A 24,648-nucleotide genomic window follows, 5' to 3' on the forward strand; every position below is an offset into this window, starting at 1 on the left:
ATTTTTTATAAATGTCTGTTTTTTTTAAGTAAATGTATATTCACTTAGATCAGCAAAGATGGGAGTTAATCAAATTTACTTTGACTTAAAGGGTAAAACCCATTTTGACATATTCCCACATTTGTTTTTAAAACATCTAATAACGGCTAAGTTTCAAGGGTATGCAGAACTTCGTTTTCGACTTGGGCTTAACCTTCCTCGTCGCCGCTCTATTTTTTTTTTTGCTTATCGATTTTCGACGCTTGACTGACGTCGGGACTTTTGGGCCAAAACTCGAGCTGTGAGCCGGCTAATAATGCTCAGTAGGTCAGCGCCGCGGCAGTTTGAAGTGCGTTAGAAGCAACAGTGGCCAACGGGGGGCTGAAACGAAATGGAAAACTGTCGCACAGGCACATTTACAGCCCAGAAAGGGATGGAGCGAGCTATGCGAGCGAGAGGGGAGACCGAACCGCTGGCTCTACTTGAGGCGTACAAAAATAGCAGCTTGGTGGCTCACACATACACTCTTCTTCAACTTCAAACGCGCTTGGCCTACTTTTCCGGGTAATGGGCTTGGGACCTCAACTGCTGCTGGTCCTGTTCCTCCAGCTACGTCCCAGCTCACTTGGCTCCTCCTTGCCACAGACCACTTTCCAGTGCCTCCGACCGCCGCAACCAAGTTAAATGAAGCACACTCGCAAGTGCATGGAGAAAAACAAAGGAAACGAAATAGGAAAAGCACTTTTATTGTTTATCTACAATGTTTTACTCAATACTTTTTGAAAACTGCCTTCAGTTTCCACAAGACTTTTAGATAATGTTTTTTTCTAATATATGTATATGTGGAATATTTTGAAACAAAAGGGGTAAATGAGAGAAAGCCGCTTAAGTAATTTATTCAAAAGTTTGCACATTTTGGAATAGGTAATGAACATCTTAATTATTTTCCATATCACTTTATCAACCAAATAGATGGAATTTGAGGCACTTAACTTTTCTCGGTGTAAAATCCAGGGGGTGGTGTTCCCACCAAAGCAAATGACCAAACCGAAGGCACAGAGTGAAAAGTTGCGGTGCCAGGGAATCGGGTGAGAGTGAGTAGTGAGTAGTGAGGAGGAGGACTCAGAACAAGCGGCGTTAATCATACGCATCGTGCGCCAATCCGTGTCCTGCGAATGCAAAGTCAATCAGCGTTTAATTGACAGCTGCAGTCACTGCCAGATACGGCCAACAATGGCTCCCGATCCCCGAAAGCCGCCCATCGAGCGCACTCGGAAACAACAATTAAACCGGCAGCCCACTGAGCAGGATTTGGTTTCGGTTACGCTCCTGCGTCCTGCTGCTATGGCGCAGGACATTAGTGCTCCTCCGGCGAGTGGAGGACTCCACCGAACAAAGTCCGTTTGGGAAGTATTTTTGATTAATGATTTCAGGCAGAGGTTGGCGTGAGAGTTGTGTGGACACACTGTAAATATGAAGTAGTTAATTAAATAGAAGAAATATACTATGACTTAATGAAGAAATTTAAAGAAAGTAGTACTTACTTAACAAACATAATTTAAACCTAAAGAAGGTAGAATTAAGTGGGATTTCTGATCTGAATCTTAAATCTACCATGTATATGATGCATAATTTTGATTAATATATTAATAACAAGGTCAATTTTACTTCGCTTTTTTTTTAACACAAACATGTTTTTAATCTCTTTAAGTGATTTATTTTATTTACTCTTCAACTGCTTTTATTGCCATGCCATAAAAACATATATCGATTTTGAGCCAAGAAAAAACAAATACAAATTTTTTTTTATTTATTTGATAAAATATCATTGAACATAGTCATGAAAAAAGACTAATTGCCTGGAAAAACTTTGTTGCTGAGTTGTTGGTTGGTTACACAGAATCAACATTTTCATTTCGACCACACGATTAGTTGTATTGCCTGTTTCTTCTGACCGGAGAGAAAGCGGAAAATTGGCCACCGCATCTTACCAAGGCTTCCGCCCCTCCAATTATTAGCCATATGGCTGTCAGAGATTCGTGGCAGTTGCTGCGGCAGCTCGAAACTTATCGCTCGATTGCAGATTGTTTCTCGGCTGCCAAGACGGCGCCACAAAGTATGCAGCACCAAGTAGTCGCAAGTTGTCTCCTCCTCCCTCCTCCCACGCCACGTCCTTTCCCCTCTCGAGGCTCATATCATGGCATTTTCCAATTAGAACTGCCTTTTGGCCTGGCCAAGAGGCAAATGGGTGGGTTGGGTTGGGTTGCTGTAAAGCGGGACTGGTGCCAAACATGCGTGGCACGTGAGCTGCAAAGGTAAAAACTTCTCGTTTCCCATGTGCGTGTGTGTGCATGTAAATTACAAAATCGTGCAAAAAAGGTGCCATTAAAAAGGCAGAAGGGGGCAAAAAAAAAAGAACACAACAGCCACCCAACACACAAATGCGAACTTTAAAAGAACATCGAGTTGTGCATACCCTAGCGAACCTGTTCAAACATTAATGTGGGCAAAAAACAAATGAAAGAACAACTTTCTAGCTGAAGGCTCACTTATTGGATTTGCCAAATAAAAAGGAGGAACATGGGTAAAATTCTTGTTGTTCCAAGCAATTCCCAACTGATTTAAGCAGAATTTGTATAATATCATTTGATATTCTAAAAAACCATTAATATTTACTAAAATGACACACACTTGCTTTGAACTTGACACAAATTATTAAATTTTAATTTATAATCCAAATGAATCTTGCAATAAATTCAAGTTTATTTTAATAAATTGTTTATATTTATTACAATCCACTAGGCAGATCTAAACGTTGGTTAAGAAACAATACATCATATACCATATGTATATTTCACTTAAAATTTACCCCTTTTGAGCTGTACAAAAACCCACTGCCTAATTTTAAATATTTTTATGTTGTTTTTATCAGCAGCATTTTTCGAGTGTAAATTGATAAGAATGTGGTTGGCTTAAGACCTCATTTATATACCTCAAACGAGAGTATTGGCAAGGAACGTCGAATGGTATGCGTGGCAGGGCAGCTATTCAAATTCTCGCTTCACGCCCGTGCTACGCCTCTGTCTCTTCTTTTTGTACCCGCTCGCATTGCGTATACGCCGCGTAACCCAAACACACACACACATATACACTCTGCAGTGCGTTACGTATACGCCACCTATTCCGCGTTTTGCGTATACGCCGCGTACTCCACTCTATTTGATGCGAAGTGCGTGCGTGTGCTGCATAATTACAGGTGCGCTGTGCTGTTGCGGTCGTGGATGATGCGGCTGGAGCTGGCGGTGCCAGGAGCACAGTTCCCGGGCCATAATTGTCGGTTGAATGACTCTCGATGCAAAATCAGTTGCTCCGGCAACCATAATATTCATCACACTCCTTCCATTTGACGGCGAGGAGGAGCAACAACGAACAATTGCCAACAGCACCACCGCTAAATTTTGGACACAATCATAAATGCGACATGTTAGCAAGGGCAAAGCGAACGGAAAACACACAACAGGAACAACAGCAACAACAACAACTATCGTCAGCAACATTTAATAAAACTACAAAGAGAAAAAGGCTACCAACGACAGAATTAGCTGGGGTAAAAGATGGTTCTCAACACCGAATGGTCGCAGGTGGAGGTCATCGATCTGATCAACGATGGCAACGGCTTGGGCTTCATCCTCGTGGGCGGTCGCAGTACCGGTGTGGTGATCAAGGCCCTAACGCCCGGGGGCGTGGCCGAGCGGGACGGCCGACTGCAGCTGGGCGATCATCTGCTGCAGATCGGCGAGGTCAATTTGCGGGGCTTCAGCTCGGAGCAGGTGGCAACAGTTCTTCGTCAGACCGGAGCTCAGGTGCGTCTGATAGTGGCGCGGCCGGTGGAGCCGACGGCCATCGATTACCAAACGCTGGCCTGTCAGGCGCCGATTATACCAACTAAGCTCCTCTCCGACCCGGAAGAACTGTCGCGTCATCTCTTCCAGAATCCGAGTTTTGCAACTGCTGCTGCAGCCGCCGCAGCCGCAGCAGCAGCGGCAGCAGCGGCGGGCTCCGGCAGCGACGGCGATGTCGGCGGCGGCGGCGTCTTGGATGTGGCCAGCTTGGTGGGTCTGGTGCGCGGCGGTCCCGCCGAGGGCACGGAACTGTCTGCCGTGGAACCGCACCCAAGTGCGGCGGTGCTTCAGCTTCAACAACTGTCCGAGCTGGCCGGCGATCTGGCTGACTTCCCACTGCCTCCGATTCCGGGTGGTGGAGGCCACTCGACGCTCACGGACTCCAATGCTGGCCAACGCCCCTGCCCGCGTCTGGATCTGGATATAGTGCCCTTCTCGATACTATCGCCGCCGCCACGTCCCGCCCTGCAGATGCTGCCCCTGGAGACCCAATGGCGATGCGTTCAGGATCAGAACCAGCACATTGAGACTGTGATAGCCGACAGCAAACGCAAGCTGTTGGCCAACGAAGATGGCGGATCCGGTTCGGCGTCGGGTTCCGGTTCCCCCGACTCCTACATGGACTCCCCGGAAACGGAAACGTACGTGGTGGAGCTGCACAAGAATGTCTACGGCCTGGGTATCACGGTGGCCGGATATGTATGCGAGGAGGAGGATCTTTCGGGTATATTCGTGAAGAGCATAATTGAGGGAAGTGCCGCGGAGACAAGTGGTCAGATCCAGATCAATGATCGCATTGTAGCCGTGGATGGCAGATCCCTATCCGGCGTAACCAACCATCAGGCGGTAGAACTGCTCAGGAACACCGACATAGTGGTTCATCTGACTCTGGAACGATTCCTCAGAGGCAGAAAGTATGAGCACTTGCAAGTGGCCCTGACCGAAATCAAAGGAACATCTGCTCCCTCCGGCCTAGATAGGAGTCAAGATAAGGACCAGGACCAGGAGTCGCAGCTATCCATGCCTGGGTCCCCGTCGATAGCCACGTTAAGTTGGCTGCCACCCAAGTCACTGGATGCCGATTCCATAGCCACCGAAGGCGATGAGGCCGTGGAGGCGGAGTATGTGGGCATTTCGGGAGCCGAGGATGAGTTCATTGAGCTCCCCTCCCGGGACACCGTCGAATCGAACATGTCGCACGTGCTGGACCGCAGTGATCACAGTGGAGGCGTCACCAAGGATCAGGCGCCCAGGATCAGTCCCATAGCGCCGCTTACGAATGGGCGCAGCTTAATCCTGGCCGATGACAGTGGCAATGACACCGATGAGCAGTGTCCAGAGCCGGAAACGGAAACGGCACAGGCCCGCAAAGGGTCAAAGCCGGAGACGGAGAGGGTCAAAGACCTTGGGGATACGGAAACGGATGCCGATCCCGATCCCGATCCCGATCTCGATCCCGGCCAGATGCCAACGCCCACGAACGAGGCACCTGTGAAAGCGGCCAGCCCGACGGCCGCCTCGCTGCGCGTGGCCTGGAAAAGTGAGTTTCCCGACAGTGAAATTTTAGTTGCCGAAATAAATAAACTTTCAGGTCTAGGGATCAGCCTTGAAGGCACTGTGGACGTGGAGTGCGGCATTGAGAAGCGTCCGCATCACTATATACGCTCGATACTGGCCGACGGGCCGGTGGGGCGTCAGGGCATCTTGCGGCCGGGAGATGAGCTCCTCCAGGTGAACGAGCACAAGCTCCAGGGATTGCGACACATCGAGGTGGTTAAGATCCTCAAGGAACTGCCCGCCAGGGTTAAGTTGGTCTGCGCCCGCGGCACTCACGTTCCGTCGGTCATAAATACCTCGCAAAATCCGGAGGCCTTTGAGACTCGTAGCCTCTTACCCGGTGGCCACCAGAGTCTCCAGAATCTGCTGAGCAAGGCCCAGTCGGAGAGCTCGCTCTACACGTCCAGCACGGCGACTTTAACGGATGCGGGAGCAGCGGCTGGAGGATCGGGGGGCACTGCAGGTGGAGGAGCTCGCTCCAAGTCACTAGAAAACGTTTCCGGCTTGGCTCTGTGGAGCTGCGAAGTGACCGCCGTCGATATAGAGAAAACGGAACAGGGCTTCGGCTTCTCCATTCTGGACTACCAGGATCCGATGGACTCCGAGGGCAGTGTCATCGTTATTCGCGGCCTGATACGCGGTGGTGCTGCGGAGGCAACCAACGAGATTTATCCAGGCGATCGCCTCATGAGCGTCGGCGATCGCCTGCTCCAGGGCCTCGAGCTGGACGAGGCGGTGTCCATTCTGAAGGCCATGCCGCCTGGTCTCACGCGACTGGGCATCTGCCGACCCCTCTCCGCCTCGGATAGCAATAGCAACAGCAACATAGCCTCGCCGCTGGGCGATTCGGCCAGCACATAGTGGCAGCCCCTTCCCGACGGCCATCAGGAGTCGGAGGCAGGACTGCAAGGGGAAATGGCAAGGCCACCGGAAGCGGAAACGGAACCGGAACTGGACCAGTTCACACTGTGTGAGTACTTCTTTTTATTACACTTTCATTTTAGTTAAGAAAGCTTAGGAAAGTTATCTATGTACATAATATTTACCTATACAAATTCGAATACAAACTATAAAGAAATAGGATAAGAAGAATATATAAACAGGTTTCTTTAGCTTTAGCTATGATATATTGAACTATTTAAATCATGCGAGCTCTGCAAGAGTGGATTTTAAATATTCAAGAAGCAGAAAACGGATATATGTATATATATTTGTATCTGTATTTTTTGACTGATTGATGTCACAGCTGTTGTCAGAAATCAATATGAACGCGAGTCGAGTTCTTATTAAATTGTCACCTGTCACACCTGACGCCGATTGCCCCACACGACTTCTGCCTCCCCTTCGACCCGAATGCAACTTTAATCAAGTGACTGTTTATTTTTGGGTTCTCGCGCATTTATACCTTAATACCTTTTTTCGGATCAGAGAGCCCCAAGTCAATTTCCTGATATACCAGCTGATATTTATGAGATTTCCTCTTTAATTGTTGCCCCTGGTGACGCCCAAAAGCCATTTTAAAAGGTTACGCCCACCTGAGGAAGGGAACCAGAAAATGAATGGGAGTTGGCCCATTGTCAAGATGATGACCTCTTGATATGCTTTTGAAGTAGTACATACGCCCAGTTTGTCTTCTTTTGCTTTTTTATTGAATATACCTTTATATATAGACAACAGGCTTTCATGTGGCCAATTTGCAGACAACCCTTTAATTTAATGCCTGCTATTTGTCTTTATAAAAATGTTTGACCAATTTCTCGGTCTATTTTTATGCTTGGGTAACTACACTTTTACGCTAGAAACTAATTTGGAGATAGTAATATAGTTAATTTATCAAACTAAGAATTAGTTCATCATTGTGTTGAAAATAGAAACGCCTTGAAATCAAGTTAATATACTTAAAAGATGCTTGCAACTGCCTTGGCAATTATTCTATTTATTATTTCAACTCATTGTATATTTGTTGCTAGTGAAAATTCCTTTAACAATTTCTCGTCTGTTATCCTGAATAATTCATGTAATAAGCTTAGCCACACCTCCCCCTCTGTGTTTAATTCATTAGGTTTGTAATTAAACAAGGACGAAATTGCAAGGCGGTTGACATATGCTGAAAACTTTTAATACCCAACACCTGAAATGTTGGGGCTTCCGGGAATTGGGGAAAGGGAAAGTAAGTGTCTGCAAGGAGGCTGGCTTGGAAACTTTCACCCACAAATGCCAAGTTTGGTCCACCCAGTTTTGGGGCCCTGCTTCTCACGCATAAATAATTTATGCGTAGATATAAATACAAAACTTTGACAAGCGGAGAGTCGAGAGCTGGACGAGGCATAAACTGAAGTTTACCACTAATCTCCTGAGCTCGACATTTTCCCTCCATGTTAACCTCATAAATAGTAATTATCTTAATTGGCTCTCGCCGTTCGCATTCATAACTTACGATTTGTCTGCCCGGTTGGCTTTGTTTAAAAAGTCATTATTTAGCAATAGTTGGTCAGCATATAGAATAAGGCTGCTCTGCTGTCTTGGCCAACTGGCAGTCCAGTTGGTCGATGATTTATGTATGCGGCGATAGCGAAAAGTTCCATTCCGTATATGTATAGAGTGGGGTATATTTCAGGTGCGAATCAGTTGGTCTGGGAACCGCCACTTGGTTGAATAATAAAAGCTCGGCGAGCAATTATAAAAATGTTTGGTACATGTGCAAAGGCCGACGGGGAAATTCTTTATTCTCCAAAATATATACATATATTCACATATAGGTAAATACATATCGCACAGAAGCCGCACGAAGTTATATATGTATACCCGCGGATATTTATGCAAGTGTGTGTAAATATTTGGGTAGATAGTCGTTTGTTGTTGTTTGCCCGTTTAATTAATTGGCTATTAAAAGTGTTGAAAATTGAAAACAAAATTTAACGCCACTGCAGCAGCAGCATCAAAATAGCTTAGCCAATGGATTTTGTAGGTACAATCGGGAAAAATAGCTGAGCAGGCCAATCGTATCTATGAGATGGAAAATCATAGGAAAATGCGAAATTGCGTGTAAATGCAGGAATTAAATAGTACAGGCCTATAATTACTATAGTATGTGAGAGCTGCAAAAAAGGGAAAGTAATTTTCGCCGAGTCAATACTTGGGGCAACAAACGAATTAAACGCCCCACAACAATCGCATGGATTCATTGTGTGTTCCATTGTTTATCATGGCAGACAAAATATTTACACAACCGAAATATAATATGCATAACAAACAACATTTTATTAAGGTATTATTTCAAAAAGTTTAGCACTGAATATTGTGGTACAGTTGAAAATTCCATTAAAATTCTAACACTTAACTAAGGCAATGAACCATTGGAATATTTTGCACTTTCAGGCGAAGTAGTTTCAAAATAAATGAGCTATTAAAAAAAATCCTTTCACTTATTTTTTCCATCTTTTGAAATAGATCATAAAAAGTAGTAATGAGTAGAAGTCTGAATCAATGAATCAATTATGAATACCCACTAGTTTGAAATGCTGTAATTACTCCTCGGTTTTTTAGCTGACTTTTAAATATAGTAGATACTATTAAGTTAATCGAATTGAGTATGATAATACACTTAGGGAAATTAATTTAACTTGAGCTACATTTTGAGCTGTTTTGCAACAATCTAGGCTAGTCATTTTATTCATTGGCTTCTTGGAAGGCCTCCAATAGCATTTTAATAAATGAATCTTACGTCATGGCCCAGAATTTCCGAACCCGTGAATTGTTTATTGCTGGCAGCTTAGCAATCCTGATGCGCTGGCGTTGCATTTTAAATCAAATTAATGTAAACATCGGTTGGGATGTCAGGTTGGCTGGACAGTCTGCCAATTCGTTGCTGCAGCGATAATAATGGCTCATAAGAACGACTGACAGAAGGCGGGCGAATTTGCATTTGTGGCATTGCAGTTGCACAAATGTAAATATGTGAATATGGAATATAGCAACATCATAATTCCAGTGGCAACTTGTGTGTGATTAATGTTGAAGTTTCTGTTGCATTTGCATTTCCGTTTCAATTTGCTGATTGCTATAGAAATTGCCAATGAATTTACTATTCATTAAAACATTTGATACATGCCTAACTCAATTCGAAAAATGCCGATATTTTTGTAGGAATTCAAGTAATAGAACACACACTTTGAAAAATAAAAAATATTTTCATAAATATGCTATGATTTTCTTAACTTATGGTATGAGTATCTGTCTAAACTGGCTGATTACAATAAAATATGGCCAAGATATCTACTATTCATTAAAACATCAAACGCAAAATGCCAGATATATTTGTTGGAATTTAAAGAACGTAAATAGTAAAAATATTTTCATAAATGTGCCATGGTTTGCTTTGCTCACTGTTTGAGCATTTAAATATCTGCCTTATGCATTTTACGTAACAAAACGCAAGTGTTTCATTTCCTGCATTTAGAATTTTTTCATTAAAATGACTCTGGGCCTGATTGCCGTTTCTTCGAGCATATTTGCGCTTTACAAGTACAACAGACTGCAAAAATAATTACGGCAGAACAAAAAACTCATTAAAACGCATTGCACACACCGCAAACATATTGTGTGTGTATATGTGTGTGTTTAAGTGAGCTTTCTAAATTTCCACAGCCTTGCCCGTGTCTCCGCCATTTCCACTTCCGTTTCCTTCGCCCAGGAGTGTCGGCCATGCATGGAAATCTATCAACGTCTGTGCCTGGGAGGCAGTCTCCCGGTTTTTCCACTGGAATGAATTCCTTGGTGCACAGAAAACAATTAGTATCGGCTATTTGCTGAATAAACACAGAGGCACAAGCTATACTAACAAATGCTTGTGAGGACTTTGAAATTAAGATTAGGATATCGAAACATGGTAAAGATTTAAAGAGAACATCAAACACGAAGTCAAGTATATATTATTCATTATAAATATTGCTTATTGAATAACAATGACCTTTTACCACTCAATTGTGATTTTAGCATGCAATAGGGATAATAATCCTCAGTTTATTACTTTTATTATTATATATTTTATTAATTAAAATTAATTTACTGAGTACCCCAGCTGATCATAGGCATTTTTCTCTCTCCACAATCACATGTAAGCACGTAAGGTGGACATGGGTTGAAAAAACATTTATTTAATGCAACAATTGTGAAGATGAGGCAGCTCCCAGATGCGGGGGAATGGCACGGCACGGCATGGAATGGAATGATGTGGTGTGGTGTGGTATGGGGAAACAATAACGGGGCAAGAACATAATACACACAGCGGCAAGGAAGCGCATACCCTCTCTATATAGACCCATTTGCATACCCCACTTCGCCCTCAGTGCAACCACTTTGCAATTGTCTGTGCCTGAACTTTCAGCTTACACTTTGCAGCAGCATCAACAATCACAACGGCAGCAACAAGAAACAGAAACAAAAACAACAAGTTGCTGGCTTTATCTTGGCATATCGACAACAAGCTCATCATCCCCCGCTTTGTGAGTCCCCATCACCCATTACCCATTACCCATCACACATCACCCATACGCCACGTTGGCCCAGTGCACTTTGGAATGCTTCGAGAATGAGCTTGGCTTCAGTTATTTTTTCTTAGCTAAGCACCCTATATTTTTGCGAATGAAAGGGTTGCTGCATTTATGCACCTAATCAATGGTAAATTTAAAGGCTATAAGATGTATGTATAAGTGACTAAACCACTTCCCTTTATTCACGATTATCAATAGTGGTGATAAATCATTGACTTAAATATCAATAATAATATATATAATAAATATGCCTTGATAAATTCTTTATTTCAAATTCAAAACTATTTTTAAGTTGGGAAAATTCTTTAAATAGGTTATATTTTATACATCGTACCTTTCTCTCTAAAGATACTTTTTAGTTCTTAATCCCATTAACACCCAGTTCCTCATATAGCAAACGCTTCATTTGAACGCTGATAAAAACGTGTTCGAAAAAAACTGCTGTCTTCGTCATTCAATAGGTCCTTCAGTATTTCAATCATCTGCTGGTCTTGAAGTAATTTACTTTCTCTTTTTTAAGGATTCCTACTCGAGTCAAGTGCATAAATTCGTATCGAGTGCTCGTCGTTGTCGCGATATTTATCTGGCCCGTCGCTTATGGCCGTTAATATTGTAGGGCCCACATAATAAGGGGAAAATTGTGGGGCATGGCAGCGTTTTAAAAATACATAAAAATTAACTGCTGACGCAATTGCCAGGGGAGGTAAATTGAGGAAGGAGCGCAAAGTTGTCGGTGGATGAGCTTCAACAGCCGTTCCGCTGACTCACTCACTGCTCATAATTCCCATAATTGACAATGCCACTAGGCCACCAGGCCTCCAAAGCCCCCAAAACCCCCAAACCCACAAAATGCCTCGACTTTCAGCCCCCAACCCGTGGTTGTCATAAAATTTGTAGCGAGCTCAACTGGCAGCTTATAAATATTTGACGATTTGCGTTCGCCGAGTCGTCAACTGATTTACTTAACTTACTTAAATACAAATTACCGACTGCAGCTGCCACGCCCCTCGCCCACTTATTGCCCCATATTATCCGTATATACCCATATCCATACATTCAGTTGGTCGTCCTTTATGCATATGGTTAATAAATTGCGAATTCCGCGGACCTCGAAGTCCTTATTGATTTTTCTGACTTTACTCGAGCCTGTGAAAAACAAAGGGGAAACATATGTTTTCATATTTAATTACACCCATTCCACACACAGTGTGTGTATGTTGGGGTATGTGTTCTTGTGTTCTTTTGAGTGTGTGTGGGTGCACTGGTGACCCTGCTGCTCCATTCACCACTACCTTTTTTTATTGGTGAATCAAAACTTTGTATTTATCAAAACATCACCAAAGGTCATAAGAACTATATTTGTAGAGTAGAAAATAAAAAATATATAAATTCTTGATCAGGATCAAAAGCCGAGACAATCTGGACATGTCTGTCTGTCCGCATGAACGTCGAGATCTGAGGAACTATAAAAGCTAGTAGGTTGAGATTCAACATGCAGATTCTAGAGACATAAACGCAGCGCAAGTTTGTTGACCCATGTCGCCACGCCCACTCTAACGCCCACCAACCGCACAAAACTGCCACGCCCACATTAATGAAACATTTCTGGATATTCTTTCATAATTTTATTAGGGTTTTGATTTATTTTTTATTACTGTATTAATATGTTCTATATTGGTATAATTGAGCCGCTGCTTGCAAAGTAGTCTAGAAAAAATGAAAATTAATTTGATTTATAGTTCAAAAAGTAAAGTTCGTGTAGGTATTGAGATACGTTCAAAAATAAATATAAACCAATTTGCTCTATAAGACATTTTACTAGAAGTAATGAGCGTCTATTCATTCCATTCCTAATACACATTGATTCAGAAAGAATTCAGCAATTATTTAGGATCTTTTAATTTGTCTAAATTTCTATTTTAAAATTTTCTCATTTGATTCTGAGTAACGGATATCTGATAGTCGGCTGAACTCGACTACAGCATTCTCTCTTGTTTTTTTTTTATCAATGGAGCTGATAACCTACTAGATACTCTCTTAAATTGCCACAAATAGACGACTTAATATTTTCAAAAACATTTAACGGCAGCGCAGTGCGATCATACTGCCACGTTGATTTTGGCTTTCAGCTTAATTAGGTTTGCTGTTTGAGCCAAATGTGAGCCAAGTGCAAAATTGTCGGCATTTGTTCTTGGTCCGACTCTTAATTGCAGTGCAAACGGGCCGCGAAAATGGGCCCTCGGCTGTTTTAGGACTGGCTCACCTGTTCCACCGGCTTACTAGCACCGCTGCCCCCAAACACGACCCCCCCTTTAACCACCCCCTTTAGGCCCCCGCCTATAACAACCACTCCCTCCTTTAAGCCCCCAGAGTTGTTTGTCCTGCATGCGAGGCCAAAATGTGTTCAGCCACTGCGGCTGCCAGATAGCCTGTGAGCAAACACACACGCGACGTCATCGAGAGCTCATTGTGCATGCCAAGATTACCCCCCAAATACCAAATGTCCTGACAACCTCCCCACTTTCCCCCTTTTCCCCCGTCCAGCTACGCCCGCCACACCCTTCGCCCCTTCATTCCCCTTCTGTTCATCACTTGCATAGGAGTTCAAAGTTTACGCATCGCCACTAACAAACGATGAACCAGTAGTGATGAGCACTTATATAATCAATCTTTATCTTAACTGTTCGATAACAAGAGTAGTGCATTAATAACCATATGTCTTAGCCTATTCCAATATAGGTTGTTAAAACTTGATAAGAATGATTCCAAAACCTTGTTGATGTTGCATCTCCTGGTGTTCCCCTATTGTTGATATTGTTTTTAGATGCTACCTCTGTTGTTTTACATATTCTCTCAGTCAGAATATTTTAGCAGCTTTAGACCAAGCCAACAGAAGCACAGAATGTACATAACATTAAATTTAAATGCAGAGCGTAGCAAAATGTCACAGACTTAAACCTTTGTTGGTCTCAAAGAAAACGAATGTGTCAAGAGAAAACTGGGTAGATGGAAAAATCCTCAAGCTTGGAAAACAGTGCAGTATATAATCGGAAATAAGCTTAATGAAAATAAAGAGATGTCCCAGCTGCCAGGAAAAGTATAATATTAGAATGTCAGTCGAGATTGGTGAACTAAGCAGCGAACGATAAAGTTTAAGAACAAAAAAAAAATGATAATATCAACATTGTTCCAAAGGTGTGGGTTGTGGACGTTAAATTGGGCGTGGCAATGTTTTGAAATCAACTTTCAACGTTGGTATCACTGGAATTAGCAGGATTTGAAAAGGCTAGTTCAATTAATTCTATTGTTTTTACTATATAGTGTCGGAAATTACAACTTCCTCGAGTGACTGAATTATAACCAATTTTACTGTCTTTAATTTGCTTTTTGCTGGAACTTTGCTTTAAAAACAGATAAAACCAGTTTTTGGGTTGTTCTTAAATTTTTGGTACTCTTTACTAGTAGGGTAAAGGGTATATTAAATTCATTTAAATTAGTGTAATATTTGTATTTCTTGGGCATTTTCTGCATGTTTCCTAAGTTTAAAGAATATTATATTATTATTATTACTTTCAATTTGCTTTAAAGTTTAGTACGTGCTTATGTGGTGGCCATCGATCTAGAGTTCATCGTTCACCTTTTATTCACTCTGTTGTCGCATTTTAATGCTATTTCACAGCTTTTGTTGCTCGCAACGTGAAAACGCTTTTGACATCGCGGTCTGTATATTGAATGAAGATGTATGTATGGGAGGAGTCGAGAAATTTTATTTGTGTTCGGATGTATGCGAATTTGCATATATGCTCAGGTATATAGTCCCACAGTCAAACTTCTTTGGCTTCTTTTTGCAGTATTCTTTAAGCACGGGAATAGTTATATGAATAGTTCTATGAATACTTTTATGAATAGTTTAATGAATACTTTTATGAATACTTTTATGAATACTTTTATTAATACTTTTATGAATACTTTTATGAATACTTTTATGAATACTTTTATACATACTTTTATGAATACTTTTAAGAATACTTTCGTTTCTCAAAGATATTTATCATAAAATATGAGTCAAAATTATTGGAAAGATCCGAACTCATAAAATACTCATGCCACAAATGTCCTGCAAAGAGTTTTCCAATTGCATATGGTGGTCATAGTGATAGAGGAACCCTGTACATATGTATTGTTCATATATATGCAAAAATTACGCATACGCCCTGTGAAGTTCAATCGGCGGTTGAGCGGCAGTCCTCGCCTCCCGTCCAACAACAACCACTTGACAATGGCAAGCAGCTCTCTCATCTCCTTACCACCGCTCCACCCCTCCGCTTGCCACCGCCCCTGCAAGTGTTTTCCGCATTTATATGCAATTTTTCTTCATCTTTTATGTATGCTCGTTGTCGTCGCCGGCTTTCATATCCTTTGCCGTGTTCATTTGCACAGTGGTAGGCATAAAAATAGCACCGAATATTGCCAAATTGAACTTCTGCATCTATTCAGAAAGTTTTCCAATTCTCAAAGCCAATACTATGTGCAGAATGTGCTTTTTGCTTTGGAAAACTCATGAATTTAAGGATCGAAAACATAAATTCAATTATATTCAATATTCGTATTTTTAATTCTATTTATTTTATTTGATTTGTGCTACTACTATTTTGAGAACATCTGCAGCTTTAACCCATGTATTTCTGTCGTTGTCAGCCAGCCGTTGCATGTGTAAGTCGCTGTAATGATATTTGTTATTTGTTTGTTTGTTAGTTTGCGTGTGCGTTGAAAGCATTGAAATGCCGTTTGTCAAACACGAATACGATCTCCCAACATGCCAGCCATGTGAATCCCCCCCGGCCCCGGCCCCGACCCAACCCAACCCCCCATCCACTCGTGCACTTTTCTAATGGCTTGCCCGGGGGAAAAATTTGTGGGGCGGGGTAAGTGAGGGAATGCATTACAACTCGCTTACAACTCGCAGCGTGATTCAATTACCATGAGCTCTCGCTTTCGGATCGCATTTGCATAGGCTTGGCCCCGAGGCGATTTCGCTTCGTTTCGCATTTGACATTTCCACCAACTTTTCGCTTGGCTTTTCCCAACGCCTTTGTATTTCCGCTTCACCTAGTTTCGCCGCCTGAAAGCAGGCAATGCAATTTTTAAGTGCACACACACACGATGATATCTGAGTGAGTATTTTCTGTCCATTTTGAGACTTGACATGAATGCTCGCCATTTTAAGTGCTCACTTATGAGTTTATTTAACAATTTGCGCTTCACTTTATCTGCATGAAAATTAGGGTTTGCCCAGCACTCGAATGATTTTGATAATTGTGAACTGATAGGCATAACAATTTAGCTAAATATGGGCAACACTTGAAACAAAGCTGAAGTGCATTGCTAACTATTTACTTAATTTGTTAGAGTGCTTCACACAACATTTTTTTAATTAATGTGCCACCTTTAATATTAATACAATTTAGGAGTTATTAATGAATAGTTATTTTGTTGGTTATGTATAAATTTGGCAAAAACACTCCTTTTGCTTAATGAAACAAACACCAGCCAGTCCATGCAACTTACTCTATTATCAAGATTAATCCAATTACGTTTGTCTATATATTTCGGGTCCAATTCCCCTGTAAACTGGGCTTGATCAAATATGCATAAAATATGGATACACTTGAATGTCCTGGTTCCCGAGAGCAAATACCAACCGATTGGCCTGCCCAGGAGCATCGTTTGCGAATACAACATGCATATCGGATCTGTTTTCGGGGGTCCTGATTGATGGCGATATTATCCCGTAGAGCGAGAAAGATGGTGCAGGAGAGAGAGAGAGAGAGAAGGCAATGCCAAGCCAGCCACACAACTAAGCCAGGCAATCAAGTGTGTGTGTGTGTGTGCTCCTTGGTAGCGCTTCTCATGTTCACATTATCCTGTCAAGGCTCCAACCAGACAAATTCTACTGCTTGTTGGTGTAAACCATATATGGTGTACCGCACTCCAAACAGCCACGCAATTGTGTGCTTTATATGCGAATAACTTTTGCTTAGTCCACAGCAGACCACATTCAAATAGATTCTAACGAAAATGAATTCAGAGGCGATGGAAAAATAAATTCGAATATATTTGTTAAAGTCATAAAAACTTGTGCTTATAATTTTAAACGAACAATAGCTCTATGATTGATAATTGAAAGATTTAACACCCTTCCAATTTGACTGTGAATATTTGTTTTTTATTATCATTTCACAATAATCTACATATGGTACATGAAAAACGCATTACGAAAGCTTTTTTTTGTAAAAAACTAAACCAAGCACATTAGTATTTAGTTAATGCAAATTTGATGTTTTATCATTATGTATTTATCACGTTGGCTCCAACCAACGCAGATTTTCGAAACCACAATGACATAATGTCAGAAGGCAGAGCCGCCCTTCCACATTTTCCTTAGTTTTTCCGGCACATTTTGACACCTTTTTTGTGTCAGCCACAATGAATGTAAATTGAAATTGATTTTGTGCAAATTAATTTCATGTAAGCGGCATTAAATTGTGGCACCGCGCTGCTTGTAACGCCGCTGTCTGTTTTATGCACAAACGGTGGAGCAATATTCCATACCCAGAATTTTCCACCCCAAACCCCCTGCTCATTTCAATCTGCCCCCCTTGTCATCCTATTCTGCTGCCTGTATTTGCACTTCATTTTCATATTTAAGTTCGTTTATTATGCGAATGTAATTAATTATAAAGTTTAGCGAGCAAAAATTCAATGTGGCCTGGTGCCAAGCAAGAATCCCCCAACGGATGTGGACGATGGGGCAGTTGGGGGCATTTGGGGGTCAATCTCAAAGCCATTGGCTTTTGTGGGTCAGTGTTGAGTTGACACATTCGATGGCTGGAGGCCGATTAGCCATGTTTGCACTGGCGTAAATCAAGCGACTGTCAAGCGCATGCAGATCAAATTGTTTCAATCGAGTGATAAATCAATCAGCGTAACAGATGTACGCTCGCTTATTGTCAGATTGCCGGAACACACTGCGAGAAATAAGTGGGCATTTAAAAGATAGAATTTAATGAGGCCCAACTAATTTTAGATGTATCTATTTAATTTGATTAGCAAATATGCAACATATATGTATTCATTCATAAATCGTCAGATTTGCATTTTATACCCGTCACTCGTGGAGTAAAAGGGTATACTAGACTCGTTGATAAGTATGTAACAGGCAGAAGGAAGCGTTTCCGACTATATAAAGTATATATATTCTTGATCACACCTAAACTTTTGAACAATGCTCGAATGTTTTCCCATTTAATTCCCCAATAATTATCGATATCCCTTAAAAATTATGAAATTACGTTGTATATGAAATAAAATTTGGTTTGTGATGATTAATGGAGTTTCCGCGTACCAAAATCAAATCAACAATTATGACCACAACAACAAAGACATCAATGAAGCGAATGTAAATGATTTCCATTCAAAAGAAAACCAGAAAGTATTTAGCTGTTTATACAATTCCCCCGTCAATTTGGGAATTTAATTTGCCGCAACTCCTCCCTGGTGAATCATGAATTCGCAATTGCCGCTAACATTAGTCGCTTCCACGCCCAGTTGGACTCTAAATAATGGTTTTGCCAAAATCTGAAAAAGGCTAGCCACCGTGGCAGCAGCTGTTGCAGCCACAAATCTCAAATGCAAAGAAACATTTTATTGTGTGTGTGTAGCACACTTTTTGGAGCCAGCAGCTTAATCTCAAAGGATGCCATGCTGCACTGAACTTAAAATCCAAAAGCCAAGCAAAAAGCAAATCAGCTGATACACCCGCTTCTCTTCCATTCCTCGCAGTTCACAGCCCGTAAATTATGCAACATGCTCTCAAGGAAAATTCAGCGAAGGGAAAATTCTGCACAGAACGGGCTGCCGATTTTCGCGGAGAAATAGAGGAAAATCCCAATCGTGAACATAAAAAATAGAAAATGAAAAAGAAAATTTGAAAACGACCTAATGGTAAAACTGTGAATATATAAATGGTTTTGCAATCAAGAGGTTTTCTTTAAATTTCAAATATTTTTGTAGCACAAATCTTTTGTGAAATTGAAGACACGACTTTTTGGCTATTTGCTTTTGGCCTCTTTTTATCACTCTCGCTTCCTCTTTCCTTTCTTTCACCCAGCACATTGTGGGGGCGTTTATGTAAGGGGGCGTGGGTGGGCCGTCAATTTTAATGGCTGGCCATGAAATTGAAATGCAAGCAATGAAAAATTCAAGCATTTCAACATGATGGACACTATGGCTGTGGCAATTTATAGCCCGACCATTTGTAACTACACCGTGCCAACAACAGCAATACTAATAATCACAAAGGCAACAAAATGGGGCAAATCCCCAGCTGACAGTTAAATATCGAAGGCCTTCCATGGTCTTTTCGTTTCATTTTGTAATTAAAATGCCATTAAACTATTTTTTCCTTTGTAGAGTGTTGTTGAGCCCTGGCATTTCTCTGCTGTGCGCCCTTTCATTAATTATGAAAAATTTAATGTTTTTCTCTTCCCTAATTCTGGTCAAATATTGATTAAGCGATTGCCTTTCAATTGTCTTTGACACAGCACATTTGAATTCCTTTATACTGCTATTCAAACAAGTTTTAATTAAATTGCTTAGGTATTTTAGTTCAATATGCATCAATATTATTGTTCACAATAACGAAATAGTTTGTGAATGCAAATTTGTTGGCTGATAAACGTGCATTATGCAAATTCAGTCGTTCGCGTCAGTTAAGCAATCAAAGAAAACTATTGGAATGTCATTGCAAAATGGCGATGGCATTGATGAGGCGTGCTTAACATGTGACTGCGAAAATTGAGCATATACGGCTGACATGGCGGATACGTGATACGTATGTTGCGTATACGACACCGTGACCTGTCAAAGCAAATTTGTCTCCCTTGGCAGTTGGCTGGCTTTTATGCCGAGTTAACTCAATTTCGTCCTTTAGAATCTGCACGAATTGCGTTGTTATTGTTCCATCAAGCAAATTCGTTTTCAAAATCAGCATATAAAGAAATTCGCAAGCCAAATAGAAGGTAAATTAAATTTATCTACGTCAATGGTTTGACTGGGCTTGGCTTGGCCCAATTGCCGTTGATAAACCCGGCAAATGGCATTCATGGCAGGCTATTTTAAGGCCAATAAAGTCGAGCCAAAGTGAATCCCTTTCTTCACTCGTTCTACCCCAAAATCCAAAATCCAAACGTCCGGATCGTTCAGGGAATGAAGACAGGAAGGCAACGACATTTGCAGATAAGGTTTCACTCTTTTCTTTTTTTTTTTTTAGGGGCCAGTCCAAAAATGAATTTTTTGCCTGCTCCTTTTTTCCTGCTCCTTCGGTTGTTCCTCATGGCGATTTAATAAAAGTTGCGACTGCAATAAAACGAAGGCGGATGATATAACACAAGTCCGAGCTGAGCGACACGGGCCTCTGCAGATGGAAAATCTGGTTGTACGGCGTGTGGTCTTATCAACACACTCCACGTGGCAGTCTAGGCTGTCCTTTTCAGCGTCGGAATTATTACATTTTCATGAGCGTCGCCCCACAAAGAATCCTGTCCTTGAAGCGCGTGCCACAAGACAACGGCATATTTCAACATGTCAGTGGCTCTACTGCCACTTTTAGTTGGACTCGCTCCTTGGCCTGCGAATGGAAATATGGGCAAATAAATCATTTTATTGCAATACAATTTCGGGCCACTGTCTTTCATCTTTTCCCACCAACATCAGCGCATTTTTATCACACTTCATGCAGAGCAAAAAAAACTGGCTGCAGTTAAAGATGACATTTCCTATAAATACAATAACATATTCGGCAATGAAATATTTACCGAATTCTAGATTTCCAATAGATATTAACTGGCAACTTATTATGACTTAATCTTTAGCCAAATGGCCAAAAAAAAGCTACAAAAAATTTTTTTGATGTGACAAAACTTTTGATGTGACAAAAAGTATTAAAGCAAGCCCAAAAAGCTTGTTTACATGGTTTTTTTCAGTTCAGTTGGAGACACTTTAGCGCTTTCATACTGCTGAAGCATTTTATGCGGCCATTGGGAGGGCAAACACACACACACACACGCACACACATGTTACTTCGATATTAATAAGGCCGTGTGGAGGCTGTCAATGTGACGTGGCGCCAAACTGCTGCCACCGGAAGTTGTCCAACGGGAAGCGGAAACGTCGCCCGTGCCCGAGCATCACATTACATTGGCTTGTGTAGTGGTGGCATTGGGGCATGGCTCATTTTTTATTATCGCCCAATCCAATCTCGGCAGCAAGTTTCTGGGATGAGGAGGTCGGAGGAGTCGGCGGAGCAATTGGTTTTCGAGCTGGTGCCACCACCGGAAGCAACAAGGCAACACTTCGGACGGAATGGGAGCTGATGGGCATTTTCAGCTCGACATCGGTGGGTTATTGGCCACTTGAGGGATTGGGCTAAGCCAGATTTGTGGACAGCAATTAATACTTTTATGGTTGGGAAGGAAATTAAATTTAATTATTAATTAGATGCTACCCCGCCGTCGTCTTCTGGCCATTAAGCCCGGCGAAAAGCCCATTTAATTGCTTTCAAACTCGGCGAGCTGCTGCTGCTTATTATTTGGTCCTCTATTATTTGCCCTCGAATGGAATGGCAAACAAAGCCGGAGGACCAAGATCAAAGTCAATGCCCCTGAACTTTCCTCACCTTCGCACCAAGTTGTCCACGGAGAGTTTTAGCCCCAAAGTTTGTCCTTTTCCTGCCGCTGTCGCACCTTGAGTATGTTTCAACTCTTTCGCCTGCACTTTGCCATCCCAGTTGCTGAAATATTCATAATTGAAGTTTATTGTTTACCCTCGGATGTGTGCCACGCCCTTGCCTTCCTGCCCGCCCCTTTTCTCGTAACGGCGCTCGCTTTGATTGTTTTGTGGCCCGGAGACTGTCGATAAGTTGGCCTGCAGAAAGTTCACAAACTTTTCAGTCTTTTTGTTTTAGTTCCTTTTTCAAGCGCTCTGAAAACTTTGATTGGCGAACAAAATGGCACAAGTGATTGGACATGTGCTTCATTTATTATACTGTATGCCTGACCTACTACTCTCCTTCCCTTTTTTATCAAGGGGTATCGTACGTAACAACTAGAAATAGCAAGATTTGTAAGAGTAGAGAGAAATATATAAAATAATTTCGATCTTTTATAACATATTATGAACGTAAATCCAGACTACTGTCATTTAAAACTTAAGATAAGTGCTCTTGCTATTATTTCTCAACGGAAACCACACCGTTCACGTCAGTTCTTGTGTGGCCAAAGGTCACGCGTTTCTTATTTTCGTTTCCCGAGTGCTCTTGACCGATTTTTTGATAAATTGCTTTTGCCTTTGAGCATCGAATGGAAATGGTATGGGTGCCTCAAGAACCCATCCCTTAGTTTTCAACTCACAGTTTAAATAGGCTGCTCGTTCCACGTTTATGGAGCCCACTTGAACGAGCTATTAAATATAATTGCAAGCAATTTGTGCAATCTACTTAGGATATCATTTTTAATGCGACAACCTAGGCCAAAACGCATGCCAACCCTCATTGCCATGCTAATTGCGGAAAAAAGGTGGTTACAAACTGGGACGACGGTAAACATGAAAATAACAATAAGCGCGAAACAATGGACTGTTTGCAATTCATATTAACATTTTCAGTGAATCAAATAAAAGGGTGCAAAAAAAGTGCGCTCCGGTGGCAAAAACTGCCGAGCGGAGCAGCTAAATTGTTTTTGATGCCACCGTTGGCACTGCAGATGGTCAACAGCAGATCCCATTGCAGGCCAAATAAAGGCTGGCAAAACCCAAGCCAGATTTGCATAACACGTTCCGCGCTGCGGTTCCAGTGGCCAAAAAAGGCCGAGTCCGAGATTCCCGATACCCAACACCCAATGCTCGGCGAGCAGCTGCGCCAGGTTTCATATATATTTCAGCCTCCGCGCTACCAAAAATCCCTCCATTTGGCTGCCGTGGAATATAAAATTCTGGCAATATCATAAAACAGAAAGTTTAGAAGCTGGTGACTTCGACAACGGATTACCCTGACCTGTGTTCCAAGCTTACTGCTTACGTTTTTAGTTTTTCCGTATTAATTAGTTCGACTTTTTTTAAGTTTCATGTTTCAAAAATATATTACTATATTACTACTATATTACTAAGTAGGAAAAATAAAATGGCAGTTGCTATTGCCTTATAAAAAATGCTTAGTGAAATTTATGGGTATAATCCGTTGAAATTAGCTCTTAAAATAATTATTTGAAATGCAAGAATTTACAAACTTCATCCATTGTATTTACTAATTGTTGAACTTAGCTCTTAAAAAAATTATTTGAAAAGCAAGCATTTACTAACATCTTTCTTTGTATTTAGTAATGGATAATGTTCCCATTGAATCGCTTACAATGTCTTGACCAAATGCACTTTGCATTTCCCGCGACAATGGAAAAGTGGCGGGAAACCAATTTACATTTCACTTGTCTGAGATGTTTTAGTGCGACGCCGTTTTCTGTACTCCCTGGTTCGTCTATCGCATCCTATCCCGTTCCCTTTTTGGCGCTGACAGCCTGGTCAAAGGACTCTGTGCTGTCCAAAACCCAAAGCCAGGGAACAAGGAGCGGCAAACAAAGGCAACAACAGCCAGGCAAACAAAAGTGGCTAAAAAGCAAAAGCTGCAAAAAGGCCAAAGGCGAGGCACGAACTCTCTCACCAACACACACACGCACACACACACACCAGCACACTCGCATTCATAGATACATACATATATGCATGAAATTTCACACCCAGGGGCGTAGGTAAAGGGGTAGGGGTTTCGAGGGGCGGTAATGGGGGCGTAATGGGTGGTTTTGGGGCATGCTTTTGGGGTGCACAAGACAGCCAGAGCAGCCGAAATGCAAATACACAAACAATGGCGGTGCGGGGGCTACTAAGCCAAGCTAAGAAGGTTTTGGTAAACAAATTTTACTGCCAACTCGCACACACAAATAGGAAAATGCACGCGGAGAAATTATCGTGTTGCTTGTAGGATTCTACAATAAAATCGCAGACTTAGTTTAAAATAAAATGCCAGAACAATAAATAATAAATAACAATAAATAATTCAAATAAGTAATTAATTTTTATTTTTATCCAAATTTATTGATATTTAATAAACATATATTTTATATAAAAAAAATTTTTATTTTAAATTATTTAATATCAAACAAGGAAATACAAATATTCTCATGAGTTAAAATCAAATACTCCTAAAACACATGATATATAAGACATCCAAGATGTATTTTCACTTCAAAATACTAGTTAATTTATTTCCAGTGTATAATTTCAGTTGTTATTGCTGGCCCAGGACATTCATAGTTAAAATTTAGAGAGACAGCGCCGAGAGATTTGGCAAACAGCAACAATATCCCCGCCGCCGATGTTGCCAGCCGGCTCCCCTTCCACCAACCCCCCTCTCCGTCCTGTTGCGTTAATCAAGGTTCACACAATCGCCAACAACAACTACAACAATAACAATAAGCACAACAACAACAATGTGGGCCATGCACGTGCCAAAATTGCGAGGGAATATTTTGCATTTGTTTTTTATTTGCGCC

At 41.6% G+C, this 24,648-nt stretch overlaps 1 protein-coding gene across 3 annotated transcripts in view; it reads left to right on the top strand.

Annotated features, from left to right (window-relative positions):
* LOC6613770 (patj homolog) overlaps positions 1-24,648 on the top strand; it is a 29,272-nt gene that overhangs the window by 1,484 nt on the left and 3,140 nt on the right. The window contains exons 2-3 of one of the 3 annotated variants that reach the window (XM_002038203.2): positions 3,236-5,421; positions 5,473-6,408. In XM_002038203.2, the coding sequence (XP_002038239.2) occupies positions 3,594-5,421; positions 5,473-6,299 (2,655 nt within the window). In that variant the 5' untranslated portion in view covers positions 3,236-3,593 and the 3' untranslated portion in view covers positions 6,300-6,408. Of the gene's footprint in view, positions 1-2,741; positions 6,409-24,648 lie in introns of those variants that run through there. The other 2 variants (XM_032721721.1, XM_032721722.1) reach the window with 2 other exon arrangements.

Source organism: Drosophila sechellia, chromosome 3R, assembly GCF_004382195.2.
Source record: "Drosophila sechellia strain sech25 chromosome 3R, ASM438219v1, whole genome shotgun sequence".
Classification (NCBI taxonomy): domain Eukaryota; kingdom Metazoa; phylum Arthropoda; class Insecta; order Diptera; family Drosophilidae; genus Drosophila; species Drosophila sechellia.